Source organism: Netta rufina, assembly GCF_964035555.1.
Source record: "Netta rufina genome assembly, chromosome: 13".
Taxonomy (NCBI): Eukaryota; Metazoa; Chordata; class Aves; order Anseriformes; family Anatidae; genus Netta; species Netta rufina.
Genome location: NC_140136.1, coordinates 5,050,460 through 5,072,820, shown reverse-complemented (window position 1 = coordinate 5,072,820; position 22,361 = coordinate 5,050,460). Strand labels below are relative to the sequence as shown.

Here is a 22,361-nt window from a genome sequence, read left to right as displayed (position 1 = left end):
CCCTCTCCCAACTGGCTCCTGTGCTTTATTGCTGCCCACAGCAGAAGTGTGACTACAGGCAAGAAGAGGAAACGTGTGCCACGTAAGAATGTTAATCAAGGTAGGGTTATTTACTGAAATCTCACCCCCCCAAAATTCACCAAAACCACATAAATAATTACTTTGAACCAAATGATACTGATCAAAACAGTATTTGATCAAAGCAGGTTTGATCCAAACAAAACCTGTTCATAATAATATACAGAAACTATTGTTATTTAAATGTCAACAAGTCATATTGATGGTTTGTTTTGATAATTGTACTTGGACAGTGCAAGAGAATTATTCCTCAGTGGTGCTGAGGAATTTTCCATATTTCTTCTGAAATGAGATCATGTCAGTAAGACAGTATTTAATAAAGATAACTGTTGGAGCTTACATCTCCTGGTACGGTGAGATAGCAGGCAGTATGAGTTCAGCAAGAACAACTCCAGGTTCCTATCAGTTTTACTGTTGAAATCTTTATTCGGTAATAATGGATAACAGTTGATAGCTGGAAGTTCTTAGTGCCGCCTAAAGACATATTCAGGTAATTTGACCTCTGTTAATGGGTTTTAATTATAACCTGAATTTTATAATGGAAAGGTTGAGATAAAAGTAAATTAAGTAAGTACTTATATTTCAGTATGGAGATAAGGAATAATATTGGTGTCTCTCTGATTTATGAGGCAATGATCTACTTGTGTAAGGAAACCAGAAGTACAAAGGTAGACACCTGGCTGTTACATTACTGTTATACCAGAAGCTTAATTAACTAGCAGTTTGAGCTGTGCTCAATGCGTAGCTATTTATACACACAGAAAGTAAGCACGGTTGCAAATTTACAAGAAGGCAACAAGACTTACAATGCTATTCTGCTGTGGAAAACTTTGTTTCCCTTGAACATGGAGCGTTTGAAGGTGCTGAGGCACTGTAGATACTGTTCTAATGTGACCGCTTCTTACAGTCAGACTGATAGATGCCTTTAGACTACACTCATGATTTTATATTACAGCTCTTTTCCTTCCTCTCTAAGTTGTGAACAACTCTGCTCTCACTTCTTCATTGCAAACTATCCAATTAAATGGCTTCAATAACATGGCAAAAATCTAACACTACAGAAAACTGTCTGTTCTTCATACAGACAGCACAATCTCCCTGAATTTATACCCTTCTGGTAAACATTATATGTATGAGTTATAATGGATCTGGTAAACCCAAGATCAGAGAGATTCTGGTAGTCTCTTCTAAAGCCAGAAAAGTCTGTATTTCCTGTAGGCCTGGGAAAGGCAGCAGCTCCCTTTTCTAACCTCTTCTTTATTTTGTTCTGTATAGGAAGTTTGAGCCAAAGCCAGAAAGCAGACATGAAAACATTAATAGGGAAGAGCCTCAGATTCATCATAAAGATACACAGTTTTGTGCTGACAAAGAACTACAGCTCTTAGGGAAGGTCCTGCTGATAAAACTGAACTTCTTCTTTCTCATGGAATACCAAAATAAATGAGAATAATAAGGAGGAGTAGAAAAGATGTCTCTTCGTGTTCTCTGGAATATGGAATTTTGTAACCTCCTCTATGCTTTCCCATCAAGCATGTTTCTACAAAGGAGAAAGAAACTTTGTGAAATAATAAAATCAGAGGAGTCACCCACTCCACATCTACTTCCTCAGACAATTATAATTTTAAATAAATACTTTGATATTAATCCATTTCAAGGTAAAAAGGGAAAAATTGCACAGTTAGCAAGAAAATTAATTTCTGCATATCTTACTGAACTGGTCATCTATTATTAGCATGGCTGAGACAAAAAAAAATAGTGTGTGTTCTCTGATGAATAAATATTTTTCACAGACAAGCAGGAAAAAAAGAACTTTGCAAGGCCTCTCTATTAAGTTGTACAAAATGTCAGACAAAACTTACAGGCAGACACCTGAAATTAGCTAACTGAAAACACTCAGGATGATTTCAAAGGGTGTTCAATACCTCCTTGTTCTTCCCTTAAAGTAACTTTTAACGAGGTTTCCAGTTATCTTATGTTAGCTGAATCTTAAACTACATAAGCAGGGTAAAGAAGGGCAAAAATGTTTTGCAGTAATCCTTTTATTGCTTGCTTGCTGCACGTAAATAGCACTGCTACAGATCAGACGACTCACACAACGTCTGTTTCTATGAGGCACAGGTCAAACAATTAAAACCAGAGCATTAAGAGCTGCGGAAGATGTGCTGAAGAGAACATACTAAACAAGAGCATAATACCAGGGACAGGCAAAATGTCCCTGTGGCTTAGGGGAAGCAGAATTAGCTTTGTTTTCTTGCCAGATCCTCTTCACCCTCCAGCATTGCTGAAAAAATCCCTTAGCTGGCTTTTCATATACAAGTAAGTCTACATCTCTCTATAAAAGCACACAAATGCACGTGTGTCTATATACATGTAGATATTTATGTACGTATGTCAGCATGTGTGTACGTGTGGGGACTTTGACACTTCTGTCTCCTACAGCCTCCTGTTTCAAACACGCTGTTTCTTTATTAATCACAGAATCACAGAATCACAGAATTTCTAGGTTGGAAGAGAACTCAAGATACTACTGACTCCAACAAATCCAACCCTCCTATTTTCTTTTTTATCTGGCTTCTTATTTTTGGAGTCACCCGTTTCTGTTAGTGCTGTCCAAATGGAGACAAAGGCATGCTGTCTTGATGATTTCCCAAGATAAGTCATCAAAAACGGTGGTAACGATGAGAGGAGCAATATATGTGTATAACAAGTGAGTCACAGCAGTCACCACAGCGCAAATTGTGTTTTCAGTAAAATGAATATGGATATTTATGAATGATCCGTGAGACTTAATGGATGTTAAAACATTTTGGGAACAACAGTGATTTAGCCGAAAAAATCGGATTTTAGGGTAACCCCATATGAAATTGCATAATATATGATTGTGCAAAGAATCTTTTTATCCTTCATGTTCAATGGAGCCTGTGACTTGTTCTGCAATCACATGCTTTATATTGAAATAATTCTTTTCCTAGAGGATTTTAAAATTAGCAACGTTGAACTCAGTTAAGTACCTTATCTCGAAACAAATGCATGAAGTTAAAAATCCCCCTTCTTTTTAATTATTCCTGCCATACTTTCACAGAGACTCCAAGAAGCCAATAACGAGGTGGAATCAGGTCACATATGGGACAATATGTTACAATATTTATTTGTAAAAAGATGTTTAATTCAAAGGTGTGCCACTCAGATCACACTCAGCTTGTATATAATGAAAAAAGCACATGGCCATTCAGTGATGGTATTTTGTTAATTAATAGAATAGCCCAGTTTAAATTTCACAGCATGGAAAGAAAATGATGACACCCCACATGTTTGTCAGTTCCAAAAAGCCATATTCAGAATGGTGGGTAGACATTTCTTCTATTTGTGTCTCTGCTCCTGCCAGCTGGGGCAAACACCCTATAAAATATCTAAAACTTTCTCTGCAGTGTTGAAGGTGATGCTTCAGATTCATTTTACCTGACTCCTCTGGTGTGTGTGGCTGCTTGAGGTAGGTTCACAGAAAGCAAAAAGGCAGGTTACATTTTTCTTCCGTTGAATTAGTGAAAGAGTTAAGGAGAACGTGCAAGTATTATAGTGTATGTGTTAAGGATTAAAGATCAACTATTATAAATCGATCTATAAGCCACTAGCCACTAGCTCGAGTTACACTTTGACCTTATCCTTCTATGTAACAGGAAAGAGCTTTTCTTAGCCCAGACAGGAGGGGACTGCTACGCCTGCAGGAACAGCTGGGTAGAGGACACAGAAACCGTTTGATTACATGAGAGATGGAAACGATATTTAGTAAAAACAAAGAAGAACATCCAGAGCCCATAAAAGCCGAGGTGCAAGGTAAGTGAATGCAAATCTCGTCAAATACACGTAGTTATTTTGGTGTTTTCAAATTTGTAAACATTGAAACACTTGTTCACCCGAAACAGCACGGAAGGAGGAAACCGAGAAAGGGAGAAATGTCAGCGAACTTTGTTTAAAGGACTGAACTCAGATCTTATTTGTGCCCCTGACTGGGGGATTTTTCTTCCTTTATGGGTATTTCTGTGTATTTTTCCAGAAAGTCTGTTTGAACAGGGTTCACTGAAGTCGGCAGTGAGGGACAAGACTCAGAATTTAATCTGGTGACACCCCCTCCCCCATGGCTCTGTTTAGACTTTCATTTTCTCTTCGCCATAACCCTTCGCTACCCTCTCGCTGTTCTTTCAGCCGTTCCTTGCATCCTGGAGAGGATTGCTAAAACTGGGACACTTTAGCAATAGTAATTCTAAATAGATAAGCAGCAGTAACACATGCCACTGTGTGCTGTTAAAAAGATGGTTCAGAAGGCACTCCAGTAAAAAATGCAGTGTCCTCCAGCAAGATAGCTTAAAGTGGCTTTCTAGGGATGAATGCTTGATCAACTTAACATTTTTACTCCTTGTTTTACACTACAGAAGAGGGAGGCAAAGAGTTTTTTCCTACAGCTGTGGGAGATGTTTGTTGCTGAGAACCCCAATTCAATAGATGTATGCTGTGTATTTTGTAGCATATAGTCTAAGAAATAGCAGGCATCTAATGCCAATTTTAAAGTCAGTTCCCAGGTAGGCTATATAAAAGCAGGCAATTACAACTTGCATGATGTTGCTGTTGTTCATTTTGATGGCTGAACTGAAAAAGATTGTGTTTCAAGTCAAAGTGCATTGTTTTAATTTGAGGTGATTTTATGCCTTTCTAATTTTTGTCACTTGGAATAAAATCTTTCTATTGAAAACATTTCAAGTTGTTTGCAAACAAAACTATTGACCATACCTGATCTACACTATGGAATGGTTTATTTAAACAAAGACTGAATAGTTCAGTAAATAAAATTAAGTATACAAAATATTACTTCATTGGTAATGATGAATCAGTATTTACCACTAATGAAAATTAAAGAGAACCCAGACCTCTTCAAATATTTAGCTAGCCCTGAGCTCTGCCTATGTTTTGGCTCCTTGTTACTCAATAAGTACATTGTAAATACGACCCCATATTACTGACGTCAGAAATAATTTAGCTCTTACTGTCCTAAAGACTGTGCAGCCATGTGATCACACAAGGCTTGATTGCTCTGATTCTTAATAATCTTCCAAATATTTGGAGATTTTACTGTGTTAGTTCATGTCCTCACACAGTACAGAAAAGTATCATTATTGCTGCTTTAGGTAAAAGCATGAGGCAAAAAAGATACAAGGCACACGTTTTTAAAGCTACTTAGGCACTTTAGGATGCTGATCAGTACCCACTGTTATATTTAAGTCCCACTAAGATAAATTTTGATCTGAAAACCTCAGTAGATGCCAATTTGCTCCCTGCTTTTTGTACTGGAAGTATGCCAGAAATTACACTGAATTATGCCAAGAGTTAGAGAATTTGCATCAGTTTTGTAGTGCTTTAAACAGAAGATCACTTTTTTCCCTGATTACCTATTGAAGGGAAATTATTTTGTTGGCTTGTCCTGCAACTTCTTGGGCATCTTTATTCTGATAGACAGGAATAATAACTAAACAAATTTTTTAGCCCTAGAAGCTGCAAGACGTTCAGTGAATTACAGAAATATCTGCTTTTCCTGAATGATGGGCCCCGAAACAGAAGTGATCCCACAAGACCTGAAATGCAGCAGAAGTATTATATTTTTGCTGGAGGGAAGGAAAGACTGGTTGCAGCAAAACACATGCAGTTAGCCTCAACTCAGTGTTACCAAAAGGTTTGCTGGTGCATGACCAGCAGTTCAGGCTTACTGTATAGATTTCCAGTCTTAAATGACATTGGTAAGAGGGTAGGAGCACATAAGACTACACTCACCATACTGCAGTTGTCAATAGTTCTGGAGAAAATGCAGAATCTACAACCTTCTATTTGCAAATAACAGAAAACTAGAAAGGGAAGTGACAACAAGAGAAACACTTGCATTTGAGGCATATAAATAGACTAAATTTGTTTAGTAATTAATGCTTAGTAATCAGCCAAGCAAAAAATATGTATCTACCTTGAATATTTAGTTTCTTTCTAAATCTGTTTCCTCCGAAGCAGTCTTTTCATTTGCTAGTCACAAACATTTACCCAGTGTTTGGTTTTCAAAACTCTTGCAAAATGCAATAATAATGATAAAATGCAAATCCATTGTGTCAACATTTTTTCTCTTCTTAATGTATTCCAGATCTGTAACTGTAATGAAGTTGTGTGAGTATTGTGGCACACAATATTAGTCAGCTATCCTGACTGACAATATATTTATGCAAAGCTGGCTTTTACTGTATATCCTTCCTTGCATTTGGATGGTTTATGCTTAACGTCATTTATTTGAAGAAATGGCAAACGTCCTTGCCTCCCTTACCTACAATGGTCAAAATTCAGGAATTGTTCTCTTGGAAAGTGGTCAAAGCCCCTTTAGGATCTCAGAAAGCCTTACAACAAAACCATCACTACTTCTCCACAATTGCATCAACTTTGACAAAATTGAATATTTTAATGGGTGGACATTTCTATCTGTTGCAAAGGTAGAATTATTAAAGGTAGAATTATTAAAGACATATTTGACATGGGGTCACAAATTGGACTGTAAGGAGAATTAAATTTCTGAGCAGCTTCTTTATGTAGAGACAGTGTTCACTGCAGAGATTGTGTGGAAAAGGAGTATAGTATGTGATCATAAATATTCCCTCAGGAGACATACACACAAAGAAGCAAGTGAAGGTTTTAATTTCATATCTGATATGCTTCTGCTCAGCTCTTTAACCCTAAAGACATTCTTTAATTGTTGTTATTCTCTATGTCAAATGATAGCTAATGTATTTCCCGCAGGGATTTGATGAGGAACGTTTTGTATTCAAACCTTAATAATACTTACACATTTTCAGTATAATATTTCTACCCACTCTTTGTGTTCAAAACCCCAACATTATGACTAATGTCACAAATGCACTCCCAAAATGACACTACAATATGCTATGTAATTTAATTAAAGAACTTTTTACTGGAATTCATTTAGCCTAAAGCTTAAATTGATATACTGAAGGGCAGTACAAGTCATATATCCTATAAAATATGTTTATTTATGATAAGCTCTAGCTTTTCCTGGCATGAATAAAAGGGTTTATACACATCACTTTAATATCTGAGTGCAAGGAAGAAAGGTCCAACTTTATTTACTTCCTGTTTTTTAGCAAATTACATTCCAGCAATCTCTTGTTCATGTGGTAATCTCATATATTGGTATTTATGCAGAATATTACTAGTGCCACACTATTGATCAGGTCATATTTTAGTTAGCCAAAACTCAAACGTAATTATATGCTATTACAAATCTGGACTTAGCCCTATAGTCCATCTACCTATATGAAGCCTATGCCCTTAGGAAAACTGTCCTGTAGCATGCCCCTTCCCTAAATGAATGAATACTGAAATGTCATTTTTGTTTGCAGGTCAGTTGCCCACTTGGTTGCAAGGGATACTTCTCCGAAATGGCCCAGGGATGCACACGATAGGGGACACTAAATATAACCACTGGTTTGATGGCTTGGCTCTGCTGCATAGCTTTACATTTAAAAATGGTAAGTTATGGCATGTCAGTTTACAAAAAGCTCAACAAGCCAAATCTCGGTGTTTTACATTGCTAATTCTCTTTTAAGTTTGATTAGCATTAAAATGTTCCAGGTGTCTGGCTATAACCCTGCAAAAAAAATAGTACACGTAGGTGTTATGTGGCTGGTGAGTCTGCCACAGCGAGCTTTTCTTTGCTAAAGTATATTTGCTTGACAGGTTCTTTCTCTGGCTTTGTCTGTGGTAATGTTCAAAAGAGCTCAGTATGAAATGATTGAAACCTGTCTGACCTTTGTCAGGTGAAGTCTACTACAGAAGTAAGTATCTCCGAAGTGACTCATACAACTGCAATATAGAAGCAAACCGAATCGTGGTGTCTGAATTTGGAACTATGGCTTATCCAGATCCATGCAAAAACATATTTGCCAAGTAAGCAATGCTTTTTCCAACAAGATTCTGCTATCTACCTCTCTCTCCAGCACAGATGTCTTTCTGTTTACCCTTGATGCATATATACAAACATGAAATCTGTTTTGTAAATTTACAATTACCAGCTACTGACAAGGCCAGGAGGATACAGCCAGTAACATACACTCTATGGGTTAGTCTAAGGCAAATATTCTAAATCCACTTCATCAGTAATATTGTCTGTTTTATTCACTAGTGCAAGTAGATTTCATTGTAATTTTGAAAAAACAAATATTTTCCATGTGTTTCATGGAATTTTATTAAATTGATATTCTGTAAGGGGAGAAGCAGCAAGAAAGAAAGGAAAAGATGAAGAGATGGGGAAAGTATTAATTCAAAATTTATTCTGCAGAAAGATGAAAATCGTCCATGACTGAAATAAATAAATAAATAAAAACCTGCTGTATTAAAGGCCATTTCTACACTCCCAGCTCCCAAAACGAAAGTGAAGAAAATTTTCAATTGTTTCTTGAGTCACAGGCAGTGCTTTGAAGTACTGCACCCAAAGACCTGAGCTAACCTTATGTTCAAAATCACAACCGCTCGGGGTCATTGCAATAGCTACTTTCATAGTGCTAGAAAGGATGACAGGCTATTTATGAGCCTGTAAAATTGCCTTTATATGGCAAATGCAAGTAGTTCATCCATCTTTTATTCCTGGCTGAACTACATCTAATGACCTCAAATTACATGCTTGGTAAGACCATAAACATGGATAGTTATTGCAAAATAACTATAACTTTGATACATTGTGAGTTGTTACTCTGACAGAAGATGCTTTTTTTCTTCTTTCTACAGTAATAGGATAACACTGGCATTTTAAGTCTATAAGGGATAGGAGCAACTTTGTCATGGTTTCAAATGACTATGATAAAATCCTACACTAGTAAGGAGAACTGTCACAGAAGCCTATACATGAAATCAGATCTACTTTGAAATCACAATTGTGATAAGGGATAATGCTGGCAACAAAAATATACCATCAGCGAGTACATAAATCAAGTTATTTTATGAGGGCACACCCTGAAAAACCTAATAGCTTTTAGGTAGAAACTGTTAGGCCAAATTCTCATGAGGTATGCACAGGAGAGCGTGTAATTAGCCCATCTTGATAAAGCAGTGGCTATCTCACAGCTGTCGGCAGGACTGGACCTGAATGTCCATTTGTGCATGGAAAAACAGTTTCATACATACATGTCCTTAATCCTCCCCCAGGCTAATGGTGTTGCAGAACTTCATCTCCTCTACCTTTCACGCTGTCCACTGAGGCAGTGGAAGAGCTGCCAGAAGAGGACACAGCAGGGGAGAGACAGACCCAGCTCCATTAACCTGCTACTGTGCACAGTCCGCACTGCACAGGGTGACTTCTGCTTCGTATGGGGTAAAAGCAAGTACAGCTGCAGCTTATCTAATGAACCAATATGAAACTTTCCTCTCTGCAGGGCATTCTCATACTTGTCTCACACCATTCCCGAGTTCACAGACAACTGCCTGATCAACATTATGAAATGTGGGGATGATTATTATGCTACCAGTGAGACTAACTTCATCAGAAAAATTAATCCGCAGACTCTGGAGACTCTAGAGAAGGTATTAAATGGCTGTGTGTCACTCTGGTTCCTTCTAACAAATTCAGTTTCAGGCTGATTTATAAGAATCAGTACACGAAGTTGGAAAGATACATTTCTCCTTCTACTATTTCCTTACTAGCACAGAATACTTTTTTGAAGTCATGGTAAAGTGAAATAGTGAAGATACCAGTTCATTTGAGAACTCAGGAGTTCAAAAATAAATCACAGGCAGTTTAGGGAAAAGCTGGGCTTTGGGCAATTTCATAATTGTACGCAATTGCAGACAAAATACCACATATTGTGCTTATGATGTGATTATTTTGGATGATTCCCATTATTATGTATCTGTAGTTATCAAGTGATTTACATAATTAATAATTCAGTAGGTCATTTATATATGATGACTTTTCAACACCTCATGCAAGGTATTATTAAAAGCAAATCTTGACATATTGAAATATGCACTGAGTTTTCCTACCATGCATTAAAGTTTAAGTACAATTCCCAAGCTCTAAATTGAATACAAATCTTTTTACTCCAGAAACTGCTAGTCTCATAGTGCTATTAAATAAACTGCTTTCAGGAAGAAATGAGCATCTGTGGAGTAGCTTCTTTAGCCAATCCTCCTGTTGTCTTATGTGGCTACAAGGAAGATCTGAATGTAATTCAGATTTTGTACCTTGTTTTAGCCTTGAATTAGGAAATCATTTGAGTACTTGCATAACTCATTTGACTGAAGTGTTGAAATTTCAAGGCATTTGGGTGGCATCAGTGGAAGGCTACCAGTGTTGAAAGGCTGGTGGATTGGGGGTGTTAGCTATGATTAATTTAAATACCCCTATGCATCTCTAAAATCTCCTATTGTATCATTTTCCAGGTTGACTACAACAAATATATAGCTGTAAATGTGGCAACTTCTCATCCACACCACGACAGTGCTGGAAATATTCTCAACATGGGTACTTCAATTGTTGACAAAGGGAAAACAAAATACCTTTTATTTAAGATTCCTTCCTCTGTGCCAGGTAAGATCTGTCTTTTGTCAGTATTTTTTAGAAACATGTTGGCAGATTCTTTTCTTGTGAGGTCAAAGGGAGACAATACAGCTCTTCCAGAAACATACAATGCTTATTTTTTTAATTTTAATGTAGTGTGAACTTAGTGTTAACTGCTTAGCCTGTCTGAATATATGTTATTACAAAGGTTCATCTTGAATACTATATAAACAGGATGTTTCAGTCTGAAGATCGTTGCTTTTAGAGTTTGCTTTTAAAAGAATTCTACTTTGATTATCACTAGATATTCACTACAGTGAACTAATTCTTCTACAAGAATTTCTATACCTTGTGTAGAGGGAGTGTGAACAGAAAAAAATTTTGTCTGTCAGGTAGTATTCTACAGTTTGAAGTAGTAAAATTCATTTTTCTTGATAAATGAATACTTAAAATACTTATACAGTGATTACAGGGAAGCATAAAACCAAATAGTACCTAATATGAAGTTATTTCCTCTCTAACCTGGCCTACATTAGGGCTTGCTGAAATATTATCCATTGTTCACAGTGCAAATCACTTGCTCTTTTTCCTTCAAGGCAATACATGGTTTAAAACCAGCTGCTAATGTGATGTCTGTCCTCATGTGTGAACAACCAAGAGACTTTCCATAGTTGAAAGATGTTTGTTATTCCTAGCTGGGGCTCAAACAAAGTCACTATAGATTGAACAGGAACATCTCTATAAAAATAAGTTCAAAACCATGGGGGCATTTGAAACCCCATGTAAAGCTGCTGATTTAATTGAACAGCTTTCTCCTTCAGGAACTTCTGAAAATGTTTATCAGTGGAGTCAAACACTGAGACAAGAGGTCTCTGTCTGAATGGATCTGGCATTGTGGTACTGTGCTGCTTCACTCAAATGCAACCTTCTATGTTAATTCTGCAGAAGGAAACAAGCCATTTTCTAAACAGGAAAATGCAAATAAAACTGAGAGGAACCTATACTTACCTACTGCTTATGTGGGAAAAATCCAAGCACAAGATTGAATTGGAATTTATTGTAAATGTAATCTTATTTTTTATCATTTATGTTCAGAAACAGAAAAGAACAAATCTTGTTTTAAACACATGGAAGTGGTATGCTCCATCCCTTCTCGCTCGCTGCTCCACCCAAGCTACTACCATAGCTTTGGAATCACAGAAAACTATATTGTGTTCATAGAGCAGCCATTGAAACTGGATATTGTCAAAATGGCAACTGCTTACATCCGAGGTGTGAACTGGGCTTCCTGCCTTGCCTTCCATAAGGATGATAAGGTATTTTTTCTAATGCTGAGCAATGGAGTCAGCCAGGCCAGCAATCTCTTCCACATTGTTCTGTCTTTCATCTGGTTCATTAATTTAAGTAATAACCTTTTTTTTTTCTTCAACAACTGATTTTCATGTTTCACATTTTTTATTAGAAGTCACATTTTTTAATATTTTCTCCCATCTCCAAAGTTTCACAAATAAATACTGATGCTGAAGTGCTTGAGAAAGAGGATAGTTGGGCATTGTTAGAAATAATGTGTGCCAGGAGAGAAAATTAAAAATGCACTATCATCCCCAACACAGAATTGCTCCTGCTCCAAAAAGAACGCTGTATAGTGTGGGTGAAGTCTGCTCTAGATCCATTGCATCATGTATGAGAGCCAGATTGGTGAAGAAACCTGAATTCATTGTGGCAACTGAGGGGGGAAAAAAAGTGTGTTCTGAGGATCTTATTTCCACATTTTGTGTCCATGAACAAGTGGAGCATGCTAGGGTCAAGTGGACCAGCAAAGAATAGTACAAACTCTGAACTAAGACAAAGTTATTTAAATTAAAAATGGGCCAGGGGATTTTCCAGGTTTACTGGAAAACTTCTATCCTCAGCCTAGTCCAAACAGTAATTTGCAACAGTTAAATGAGTTTAGAGCACTTGTACACTCATTTTACTCCTGAATTTTTTTGGTCTTTAGGTTGGAAGTTCTTGCCTCCTAGCAGCAAATCTGGAATTCTTAATATGCTTCAGTAGAGACAGACAGTGCTTTAGAATGTAGATGGCTACCTGTTGAAAAACATTTTCCTAAATAACTGTTTGTTGATCATTCAGTAATGGTTTTAAATAATGTTTGCTGCCTTTCAGACGTGGTTTCACTTTGTAGACAGGAAGACTAAAAAAGATGTATCCACCAAGTTTTATACGGATGCTCTGGTGCTTTATCACCATGTAAATGCTTATGAAGAGGATGGCCACATTATTTTTGATATTATTGCCTACACAGACAATAGCTTATATGACATGTTTTACTTAAAAAAAATGAGTAAAGACTTTGAAGAGAACAACAAGCTTACCTCCATCCCAACCTGCAAGCGATTTGTTGTTCCTCTGCAGTATGACAAGGTAGGAAGAAAATGATTTTTTAACTTGTTCTTTGATCAATAATTTAAAATTTATCAACTAGAAAAATGGGTGAATTATTAGTTGCCAGCCCTTTTGTGCAAAATTCTGATTCTTTAAAAATAACATATTCACAAAGTGTGCAGGAGTTTTGTTTTGTTTATATACTGTGAGAAATGGCAAGGAGCAGTTGGACATACAGTTATGTGGATCTAGGTCCTGATGCCTTTCTTTATGGAGAAAAAGGCTTTTGAGCATATATAATTTCCATACCTGTGCAACTACTTGTAACATGCTATCAAATATAAGCAGGTATACCAACCTAACTGTTGGCTAGAAAGGCATGCATAAGGTTTTGCACAATCTGTTTCTTCCACTTTACTGGAAGCCTATATACAATATATTCACATTCTCCACTGTTGCAATAGTTTTATTAAAATTAGAAGATTTAATTTAAGTTTGAGTTTACCAGAAAGAAGAATGATCTTATCTTTCAGTTTAATTTAAAACATAATTTTACATCACTGCTTGCAGGGAAGATTTTATACTGCCCAGCAACTTGGGCAAGTTTCTGCTTGATACATTTAGAATGGATAATACTTTTTCCATCTACATCTTAGAATCTTGCTTTATTTCTTGTCTCAAAAACAGTCATGTAGCAATAGCAAAGGATGTGCTGGATCACACCAGCTATCCTACCTACCCTGCAATCTTAAAAATTCAGCAATAGCATTAAAAACATGAATGGATCACACTTATTTTTGCATTTGATTAATAGCAGATGCAAAAAAACTAACCTTTGGTGACTTTTAGTGGGAATTTCCTACCTAATTCTTTAAAACCCATCTTCATTAATTAAATTTGCAATCTACATAATCTATTTATTGTGTTTCTGGAACATAACCATGTGTATCTAAATCTTTCTAAATGCTCAGTGTAATCCAAAATGGTTACACGATGATATATTAAGATTTTTAATGAAAAGGTCAGTGTCTAATGTTACAGAATAAATGCCATTATGAAGGAACTTATTGTAGCTGTAATACTTGTTTAACCCCCTAGTTGTCTATATTAATATCAAACCTGATGAAAGGTCTAAATTAGAAGCATATTCATAAAAACACATTACATTTTCAGCATATGTCTCTTTCAGGATGCAGAAGTAGGTTCTAATTTAGTTACACTTCCAACTTCCGCAACTGCTGTAAAAGAGAAAGATGGCAGCATCTATTGCCAACCTGAAATATTATGTGAAGGTGAGGCATATCCATTACACAAATACTTTCTCTTACACACTTACACATAGGTGCATTCTAATAATGCTTAACAGCTCATTTTAATAAAGTCTAACAGTTATTTTAGGGTCCCAAGTCTGATCTTACAGTGACTAATATGGCTCGCAAATCTACCTGTTACAAGGAGTAAAATTGGTCTGTTATAAGCAGTAACTTTAGTTATGTATTTTATGAAGTATACCTTTGAAAGTGGATTTTTAAACTTGAGTGTGTGTGTGTATGTGTATGTGTGTTAACAGGAATATGTAAAAAGTATACATTTACTTAAAGTGAAAGTCATTTCTTTGAATGGCAGTGTCTGATTATATCTCAAATATTCACTTCTGATTGATGTATTTATGAAAAAAAAATCCAATATAATGAATCCCTAAGAATGAAAAATTGTCATTCTTGAACCAACAACCCTGGCTTAATTGTGCTCTGTTAATATACATCTTTGGCTTTTTAAAAGTTCAGACATACAAAATATATGCAACACCTGTTTAAAATCCTGTCAAAATTTTTCATAGAGTAACATTTCCTGAAAATTGGCACATGTAAATGTACATTTGAAATATATTTCTTCTTTTGTTCCTAAGTCTTGACCTTTGTTATACCTAGGGATAGAACTGCCTCACATCAACTATGGATATAATGGCAAAAAATACACGTACGTCTATGCAACGGAAGTCCAGTGGAGTCCAGTTCCTACAAAGGTATCATTAACATGTACAAAGTCAGGAAATGTATTTATGTAACACAAATCAAATTTAAACGGTTATTAGTAAACCATGGTTTATTAGTCTGGCCCAAAATATAGCCTCATCTGCATTCATACATGCAAGTGTATGGTTCTGAGGCCAGGACTGAAACTGTTAAACCTTGGTTTTCCAGACAGCAAAACCTTGCAGTTGTGTACTATGTTTGTAAACTTCAACACCTGAAAGCAGGGAGATGAAAAGCTGGACATCGTTAGCTTACTTGTATGATTAAAACAGCCTCCCTGGGCCAAACTGTGGGAACAATAAAGAACAAACAAACACTTTCTTATGGGTATGACTTGAGATTGCATTCAACAGCGAATTGGTTTCTGTCAAAACCTTTCCCATTGGTGAGTCATTCACATGCGGAGAAATATGGAACGCCTAAATTCTCCTACGGGTAAGCTCATGTAGTACTGTTCCCCTTATGAAGTATTAATAAACTCAGGCTTCCTCATCCAGCTTTTTATTTCCACCAAGTCTTCTGAACACTATAGTTACTGAGGCCCTCATTTTTCTGCTAAATTAGGTTGAACTTCAGTTATGTACCAAAATCTCCAAAGACAGTAAGGGAAAGGAAAAAGAGTACTAGGCAGACACACATCTGTAATAAATATTTTTTCCCCTTAAGAATACTAACAAAAAAAATCAAACAAACAAACAAACAAAAAAGAAGTTGTAGCAATATCAATTTTTTCAGAAAGCTTTACCTTTTGCTAGAGAACTAGTTGAGCGTTAGAGGATAGTAAATGCATTCTTTGTGTACACATGATGCCAGCCTTTCAGGAGACAGCCTAGAAAACAAATAGATTAAGATGCAAAGTACTACTAGCTGAAGGTAAGAGTATTGTACAGTCAACTCACTCTTTACAATTACTGTTCTGAGAGCAAATTGAGATCGCTGTGGGTTCTTCTATATAATTACCACAAATGATTACAAAATAAAGCTGGATTTCTGCATGATGCAAGAAAATTTATTGCAGCACATCTGACAGTAGCTCACGCAAATATGCAAGTTTGTGATTTCCAGTGCAGATAATCCCTGCTTGTCAAATATAAATAGCAATATAGAAGATGTTAGATTTTTTTCACATCAGTTAGTCTTTAATGAATGTAGTCACAGCAACAACCACGTATGATCCTTCTGTAAAGTCTGTAAGCAAAACTGCTGTCACCTTGGATAGAAGATTCTTCCTCCAGTGCCTGAATATTTCATTTTTGTGTGAAGTTATTTTTCTGACTAAACATCAAAAGAGAAAAGAAGAAAACTGTATCTGGATGGGTAGAGAAAAGCCCTTAATAGAACTGAGGTGAAAATGTCACGTGTCCGCGCTGGAAGCTGGTTTGGTCAGGCACTTGACCCATTAACGTGATAAAATCTGCACGCTGTTCCTTCAGTTAGTACCAGTATCTGTGTGGCATTCTTGCCCATTGGTTTAACCTTTACATCACTACTAATAGCCTTTGTTCTGGCATATATACCCTAGTTAACAATAGAAGGCCTTGATAAATATTGAGGTCACAACAAAAGGAAAATAATTCACAGGATTAGAAATTGGAAGGTTTAAATCCTGTTTCCTGCTTTACAACAGAACTGCAGTAATTTCAGGAAAGTCACTTACATGTTCGGTGCCATGCACTCTTCGTCTGTATAGCGAGAGTAATATTTACCCATGATGCAGAGTAAATAGATCTTATGACCTATTTGTGTTTGTAAAACACTTAAAGCCCTTATGCAATTGTAATCTAATGAAATGGTATCTGTGTCTCTTTTAACACTGCTGAAGTAAAATAGTCCTTATAAAATTAAAAGATCATTTTATGCTTATGCAGCCACTAAACACAACTCCAAAGTTTAACATTTTCCAAGTATTTCCTTTCTGTGATGCCACATCCCTCATTGCTCCTCAACTCTTAGCGTTGCTCCCCCATGCCCGCAGTCTGTTCATGATGTACCTTTGGAATAAACCATTGTCTGGGTCACTGACATTTTTCTTTTCTGTCCACAATGATTCAGATTGCAAAACTGAATGTCCAAACAAAGGAAATGCTGCACTGGAGAGCTGACCACTGCTGGCCATCTGAGCCCATTTTTGTTCCCAGCCCCGATGCAAGAGAAGAGGATGATGGTAAAATTGTAACAACATTCTGAAAGTTGGATTTACACAAGTTTTGTATTAAATCTTAAAAGTTTCATTGTTGTCAGTCATGACAAGAAAGCTAGGCTGATGCTTCCACAGACAGATTAAAATTGGTACCACCCATTTTCCTCCTGCAGATAAAAGAAAATGAAAAACAAACAATAGAGCAAAATCAGCTTGCATGAAGTCCCAGTCTGCCCATAAACAATGAAATTAATGCTTAGGACTGTCCAGAGAGCCAACTGGAACTGGCTTTATCATTAGGAGAAGCTGAAGCAGTGGGAAGTCATTGTTACCAGATGAGAACATGAAGTGGCACTGCAAGTATCCCTGTAATCTCGATCCAGTTGTGTTCTGAGGCAATTTCGTGCAAAGGCAAATGATAAATAGCTGAAAGGATGTGTCCCAAGTTTCACTGCTCAGCTGCCCAACAAGATTGTCAAGGACATAATTCGGTGTTTGTTTGTTTTCGTCCTAATGAACTGCAGGCAGACTAGGAAAAAGCACAGAGGAGAACCATTCATTAGTCCTTTAGCTCTCTCAGTCAGACTTCTTCGTGTCATAAGCACCTTCAGTTTGTGTTCTCAGATTCTTAAGAAACAACACTAATTTCCTGATAGTGTTATCTTTTCTGCTTCGTGTAATTAGTATGTGCTTCTAATTCTCCATTTGTATGTCACAGGTGTTGTTTTGACCTGTGTTGTGACATCTGATCCAAAGGAGGCACCCTTCCTACTCATCTTGGATGCTAAAACATTCACAGAACTGGGCCGAGCCAGAGTAAACGTGGAAATGCATCTGGACCTGCATGGAATGTTTATACCAGAGAAAGCTTTGAAGACTGAGACTGAGTAAAACGCTATTTATCCTATTACACAGACTGAGACAACCCTCTACTGAATGTGGAATAATACCCCTTTTGTCATTCAGGAGCAACTATATTATGGCAAGAAATGACTATATACATTATCTTAAATAACTATATATAATCCATTTTAAGAGATAGCAAATGACTTTTATTACAAATAATGATATGCACAACTGGCATATAACTATTCCAAAAGAAGAATGATCAGTCTTTAAAAAGTGCTACTGTTGTGGGGGAAGGAATAGGAGACAAAGGTAGTTTTATTTAAGTGGAATACAGCTTTCTGAGCAAATGAAGTACAGTATTTTTAATGTGATATAGGGGATAAATAACATATGTCTACAGCTCATGAAATTTTCATGGATTGTTTCAAGACTGTAGTTCATGATGAAAGTTGTCTTCTGCTAGAAAACCTCACATTAAACTATCTGCTATGATACTATTATATGAATTCATAGCAATGCATTTTCTTGGTGCTTGATTTCTTAAACTCCACTGTAACCAAAGTTAAGTATTACATTCAGGTGCTACAACTTCCTAATTTAGAAACTAAAAAAAAAAAACTGCTTTGCTAATAATTCCTTGGTGTATTTTTCCTTTTTATGATGATGAAACCAAGTAACTTGAATATTTTATGTAGCATTCATTTATACTTCAGTGTTATTCAATCTTAATGTTATAAGCAGTTTGTTTTCAAATCCTGTTTCCTTGAGAATATCTGACGTGACATTTCATGTAATTAGATGACTACATTGTCTAAAAGATAAACAGAAATGTAATATTTATTAATATTGCTAATAATCTGTTACTAATAGTATGTGTATGGATAAGAGCAGTGTATTTCTAGCAGAACTCAGATATACACATTCACTAATTTGTTTAGGTAAAAGTGTATTTACTGATTAAAAGTGTATCTTTACTGATGGAGAAAACTAGGTATACCTCCACCTGTTTTAGATGTGCATCTGGTCTGTACATGTCACCAAACTACTTGGGTATCTCTTTCTTTTGTGTACCTATTCTCAGTGTCCCTGCTACTCACTGTGTTTGACAGGTAGGAAGCAGAATGAAATCATTGTTATTTTCTGTCTCCCCATCACATGAGCACCTGGGCTTTGGTGACTTGTTCATGATTACGTAAGATATTTACAGCAGAGCAGCAACTGAACTAACATCACCTGCAGTTCTTGCTTGCTCTGTACCAACTCCCTTTGCCTATGTGTTTACAGTACATATAGAATATACAGCCTAATCTTAATGTGAAAAACATCACTGTGGTCAGATGTAGAGTGTACGTAAGCACTTTGGGCTATTCAAAGGTTTACAAATTCCAGAAAATGGAAATAAACAGCTCAGTGAGATGTGTCTGCAAAAAATAGTCACCTTCAGTGTTTACTAGGCATATTGCCCCTACTATTTAATAAATTTTATAATCTAAATAAGAAATTGAATTCCATTTTTGTAAATAACACAGAAGCAGTATTGAAATGGCAGACTGACTTTGGATGTTGGGAAAATACCAGTTAAGGGTGATGCTGTTTCTTTTATTCTGTATATGTTCATATTTCACAAGTCTCCACAAATATTTCTGGAATTAAAAGGTGACCATAAATAAAAAGTCTAACCATTATTAGACAACTCCTTTGCCTGTCTCCAGAATTTCATCTGAGAATTCATAGAGTTAAGCTTTCAGATGATCATGAGTTCTCCTGAATACAGGAGTTACTTGATTTCTAGGGAGCTAATTCATACTAGCAGAGAAGATATGATAGGGGATATTTATCATAAAACCAAATCAGACAGATTATCTATAGTGTAAGAAAGCACGTTTTATTTATATACATGTAGAAGTATGGTAGAAAATAAACTGTACAAATTTGTCTTGGATGTGATTTTTTAAAGTGTGCCATACTCACTTGGTCTACATTGCACAGGATTTGTCAGGTTTGTAGTCAACCTGAAGACAAAAAGAGTGATGTAAATTTGGATTTGCCAGTCTCAGTGTTTGATCCAGATCCTCCTACGTATGGATCCAGGCAATATGGATCAGACCATATAGCTAATCACAAATTTCTTTGAGACTGTTTTTAGGAGTTGGAATAGTAATGAAACATTTAGCATGTGTACAGTAATATACAGTATCATTTCTGGGCTGACACTAGCAAGGGGGAATGCATACGTGCTTTGCCAAGCGGCTGCATGGCTTGTGGTTTTTTTGTTGTGGTAACGTGGCACATGGTAATGAGTCTGTCATTTGGTTTGCTCCCCTGACATCCTTTACTGTGAATGAAGTCTTGAGGAACAGAAAGATTTGATTCTTCTTTTGTACCAATTAAGTCAAAAATCAGCCCAGTAAAATTAGTGGAGTTATTGTAATGGCATAAAAAGAACCTACACACAGCCATTTCACATAAAAATAGTATGGATAGATCGCTCCTTTAAAGGAAAAAAACAGTTGAGCAAAAGAATCAGGCCATCAGTATACACACATAGTTACTTGAAAGATGTTACAAATGGCCCTCTAGTTGGTAGGAGTGGTTTGTTGTTGTTGTTGCTTTTTTTTTTATCAGTGAGCTTCATTAAATGGAACAAATAACAAAACATAATAATTAATTTGTTCTCTGAAAGTGGATATTATCTGTTACACCTTGCCCATTGCCCCACATACACAGCAGGAGGAAGCAGAAGCACTGTTTACTAAGAGAAGTTAAAAACCAGAAATACAACTATGTTTTCCTACATAATAGTCTGTGCAGGAGGCACAGACACAAACCAGTGTTTTTCTTTTTAAATAACCAAGCCACTCAATGGCAGCTTTCACAATAATTTAAACCACTGCTCCCTTGGGTATGCAATTACCAAAGTATTAATAACAACAAGCAAAACACATCTTTCACCAGCAGCACAGGATGCAGTGCTCGCTGTTTTCAATACTCTCCAAGAGATCTGGGGATGTGCCTTCCTCTGCATCGCTTCCACATTTCTGCATTCCACTGTACTTACTCAGAATAAGGACATTTGACAGTCTGGATAATTATACCCAAGCCAGAAGAAGTGGCCTTCTAATACTTTAAGATAGGTATGTAGTATTAAAAACTAAGTGATGCAAAGGTGCTGGCGTTTCTCATAGATTTTTTAATGCCACCACACAGGATGTGAAATGCATTTTCTGCTGCTTCTAAGATTCCTGTTGAAAGCTGCCCAACAATGCTAGAGCATGGTACTCTTCTCTGGGACCCCTCTCCAGTCAGAAAGCACTTTGGCAAGGGCTGAACGGCAGACACTGGCTCAAAGGTTCACAGTCTTCACAAGGAAGTGCTTGGTGCAGAGCTCTGACTTACTGGGGTCTACATGTGCAGATGTCCTGGCTGAAATCTCCATCTGGAGAACAAAATAGCACTGTGTCTAGCTCCAGCAGAACAATGGTGCCTTTGTAGAGCCATTCATGTCTCTTTCCTACAGGGACATTTCCAGATACCTTTACTCTACTTTTTCCAGCATTGAAATGACTTGAAGATGGGATTGAGCTGATTTAGAATGAACTATAAAATAAAATGTTAAGTTGTCCCCATTTCAAAAACATGTATTTTTAAATACCGTGATTGACATCAAAGAAACTGACTTAAAGTAATGCAAGTAGTAAAAAGCATGCAGCCCACCCCAGCTATACCAAGTCAGGCCCTCAGAAAACACATTTCTCCCCCAAAGTGGAGCCCCAGGAGTGGTTGCAGTGGGGTGCTTCACAGTGAGAAACCCGAATTTTATTTACCCGTCAGAGCAGGGGGCTGCGGCGAACTTCTGCTTGCCCCCGCCTGGCAGCACTGACTGATCCAGAACATCACTGCTTTTACAGCACATTCGCTCGCTGCAAATCGAGTTTCACTACTTAAATTTTGGATGCTGTTAAAGACAAAAAAAAAAAAAAAAAAAAAAAAAGCAGCAGACGGAATCAAGTTATCTCCTAATGTGCAATTAAGCCCGTTAAATACCCGGCCTAAAACCTCGTGAAGAATCCTTCTGACGAAAATCTTCGCCCGAAGAGGGCCCGTTGCCAGCTGCAGCGGCACTCTGCGAGCGAATCTCACCTCACTTCATTCCCATTTTCTTACTTCTCCTTATGCTAACACGCCTCATTTTCACCTCCAACCCGTGAAAAAAAAAAAAAAAGTGATTTTTTTTTTTAAGTGATTTTAACCACGTTTGAACTCGGAGAGAGTAACTTGTACA

The 22,361-nt window shown here is 36.8% G+C and overlaps 1 protein-coding gene across 1 annotated transcript; it reads left to right on the top strand.

Annotated features, from left to right (window-relative positions):
* Nucleotides 1–3,848: 3,848 nt before the first annotated feature.
* Nucleotides 3,849–18,690, top strand: BCO1 (beta-carotene oxygenase 1; the record flags this gene model as incomplete). Its single annotated transcript, XM_084294797.1, has 11 exons — nucleotides 3,849–3,912; nucleotides 7,518–7,646; nucleotides 7,935–8,064; nucleotides 9,546–9,693; nucleotides 10,552–10,699; nucleotides 11,765–11,985; nucleotides 12,836–13,093; nucleotides 14,244–14,346; nucleotides 14,986–15,080; nucleotides 17,143–17,254; nucleotides 17,949–18,690. 11 exons carry the CDS (start codon nucleotides 3,849–3,851, stop codon nucleotides 18,119–18,121), a joined length of 1,581 nt encoding a protein of 526 aa, XP_084150923.1. The 3' UTR covers nucleotides 18,122–18,690.
* Between the last annotated feature and the right edge of the window lie 3,671 nt (nucleotides 18,691–22,361).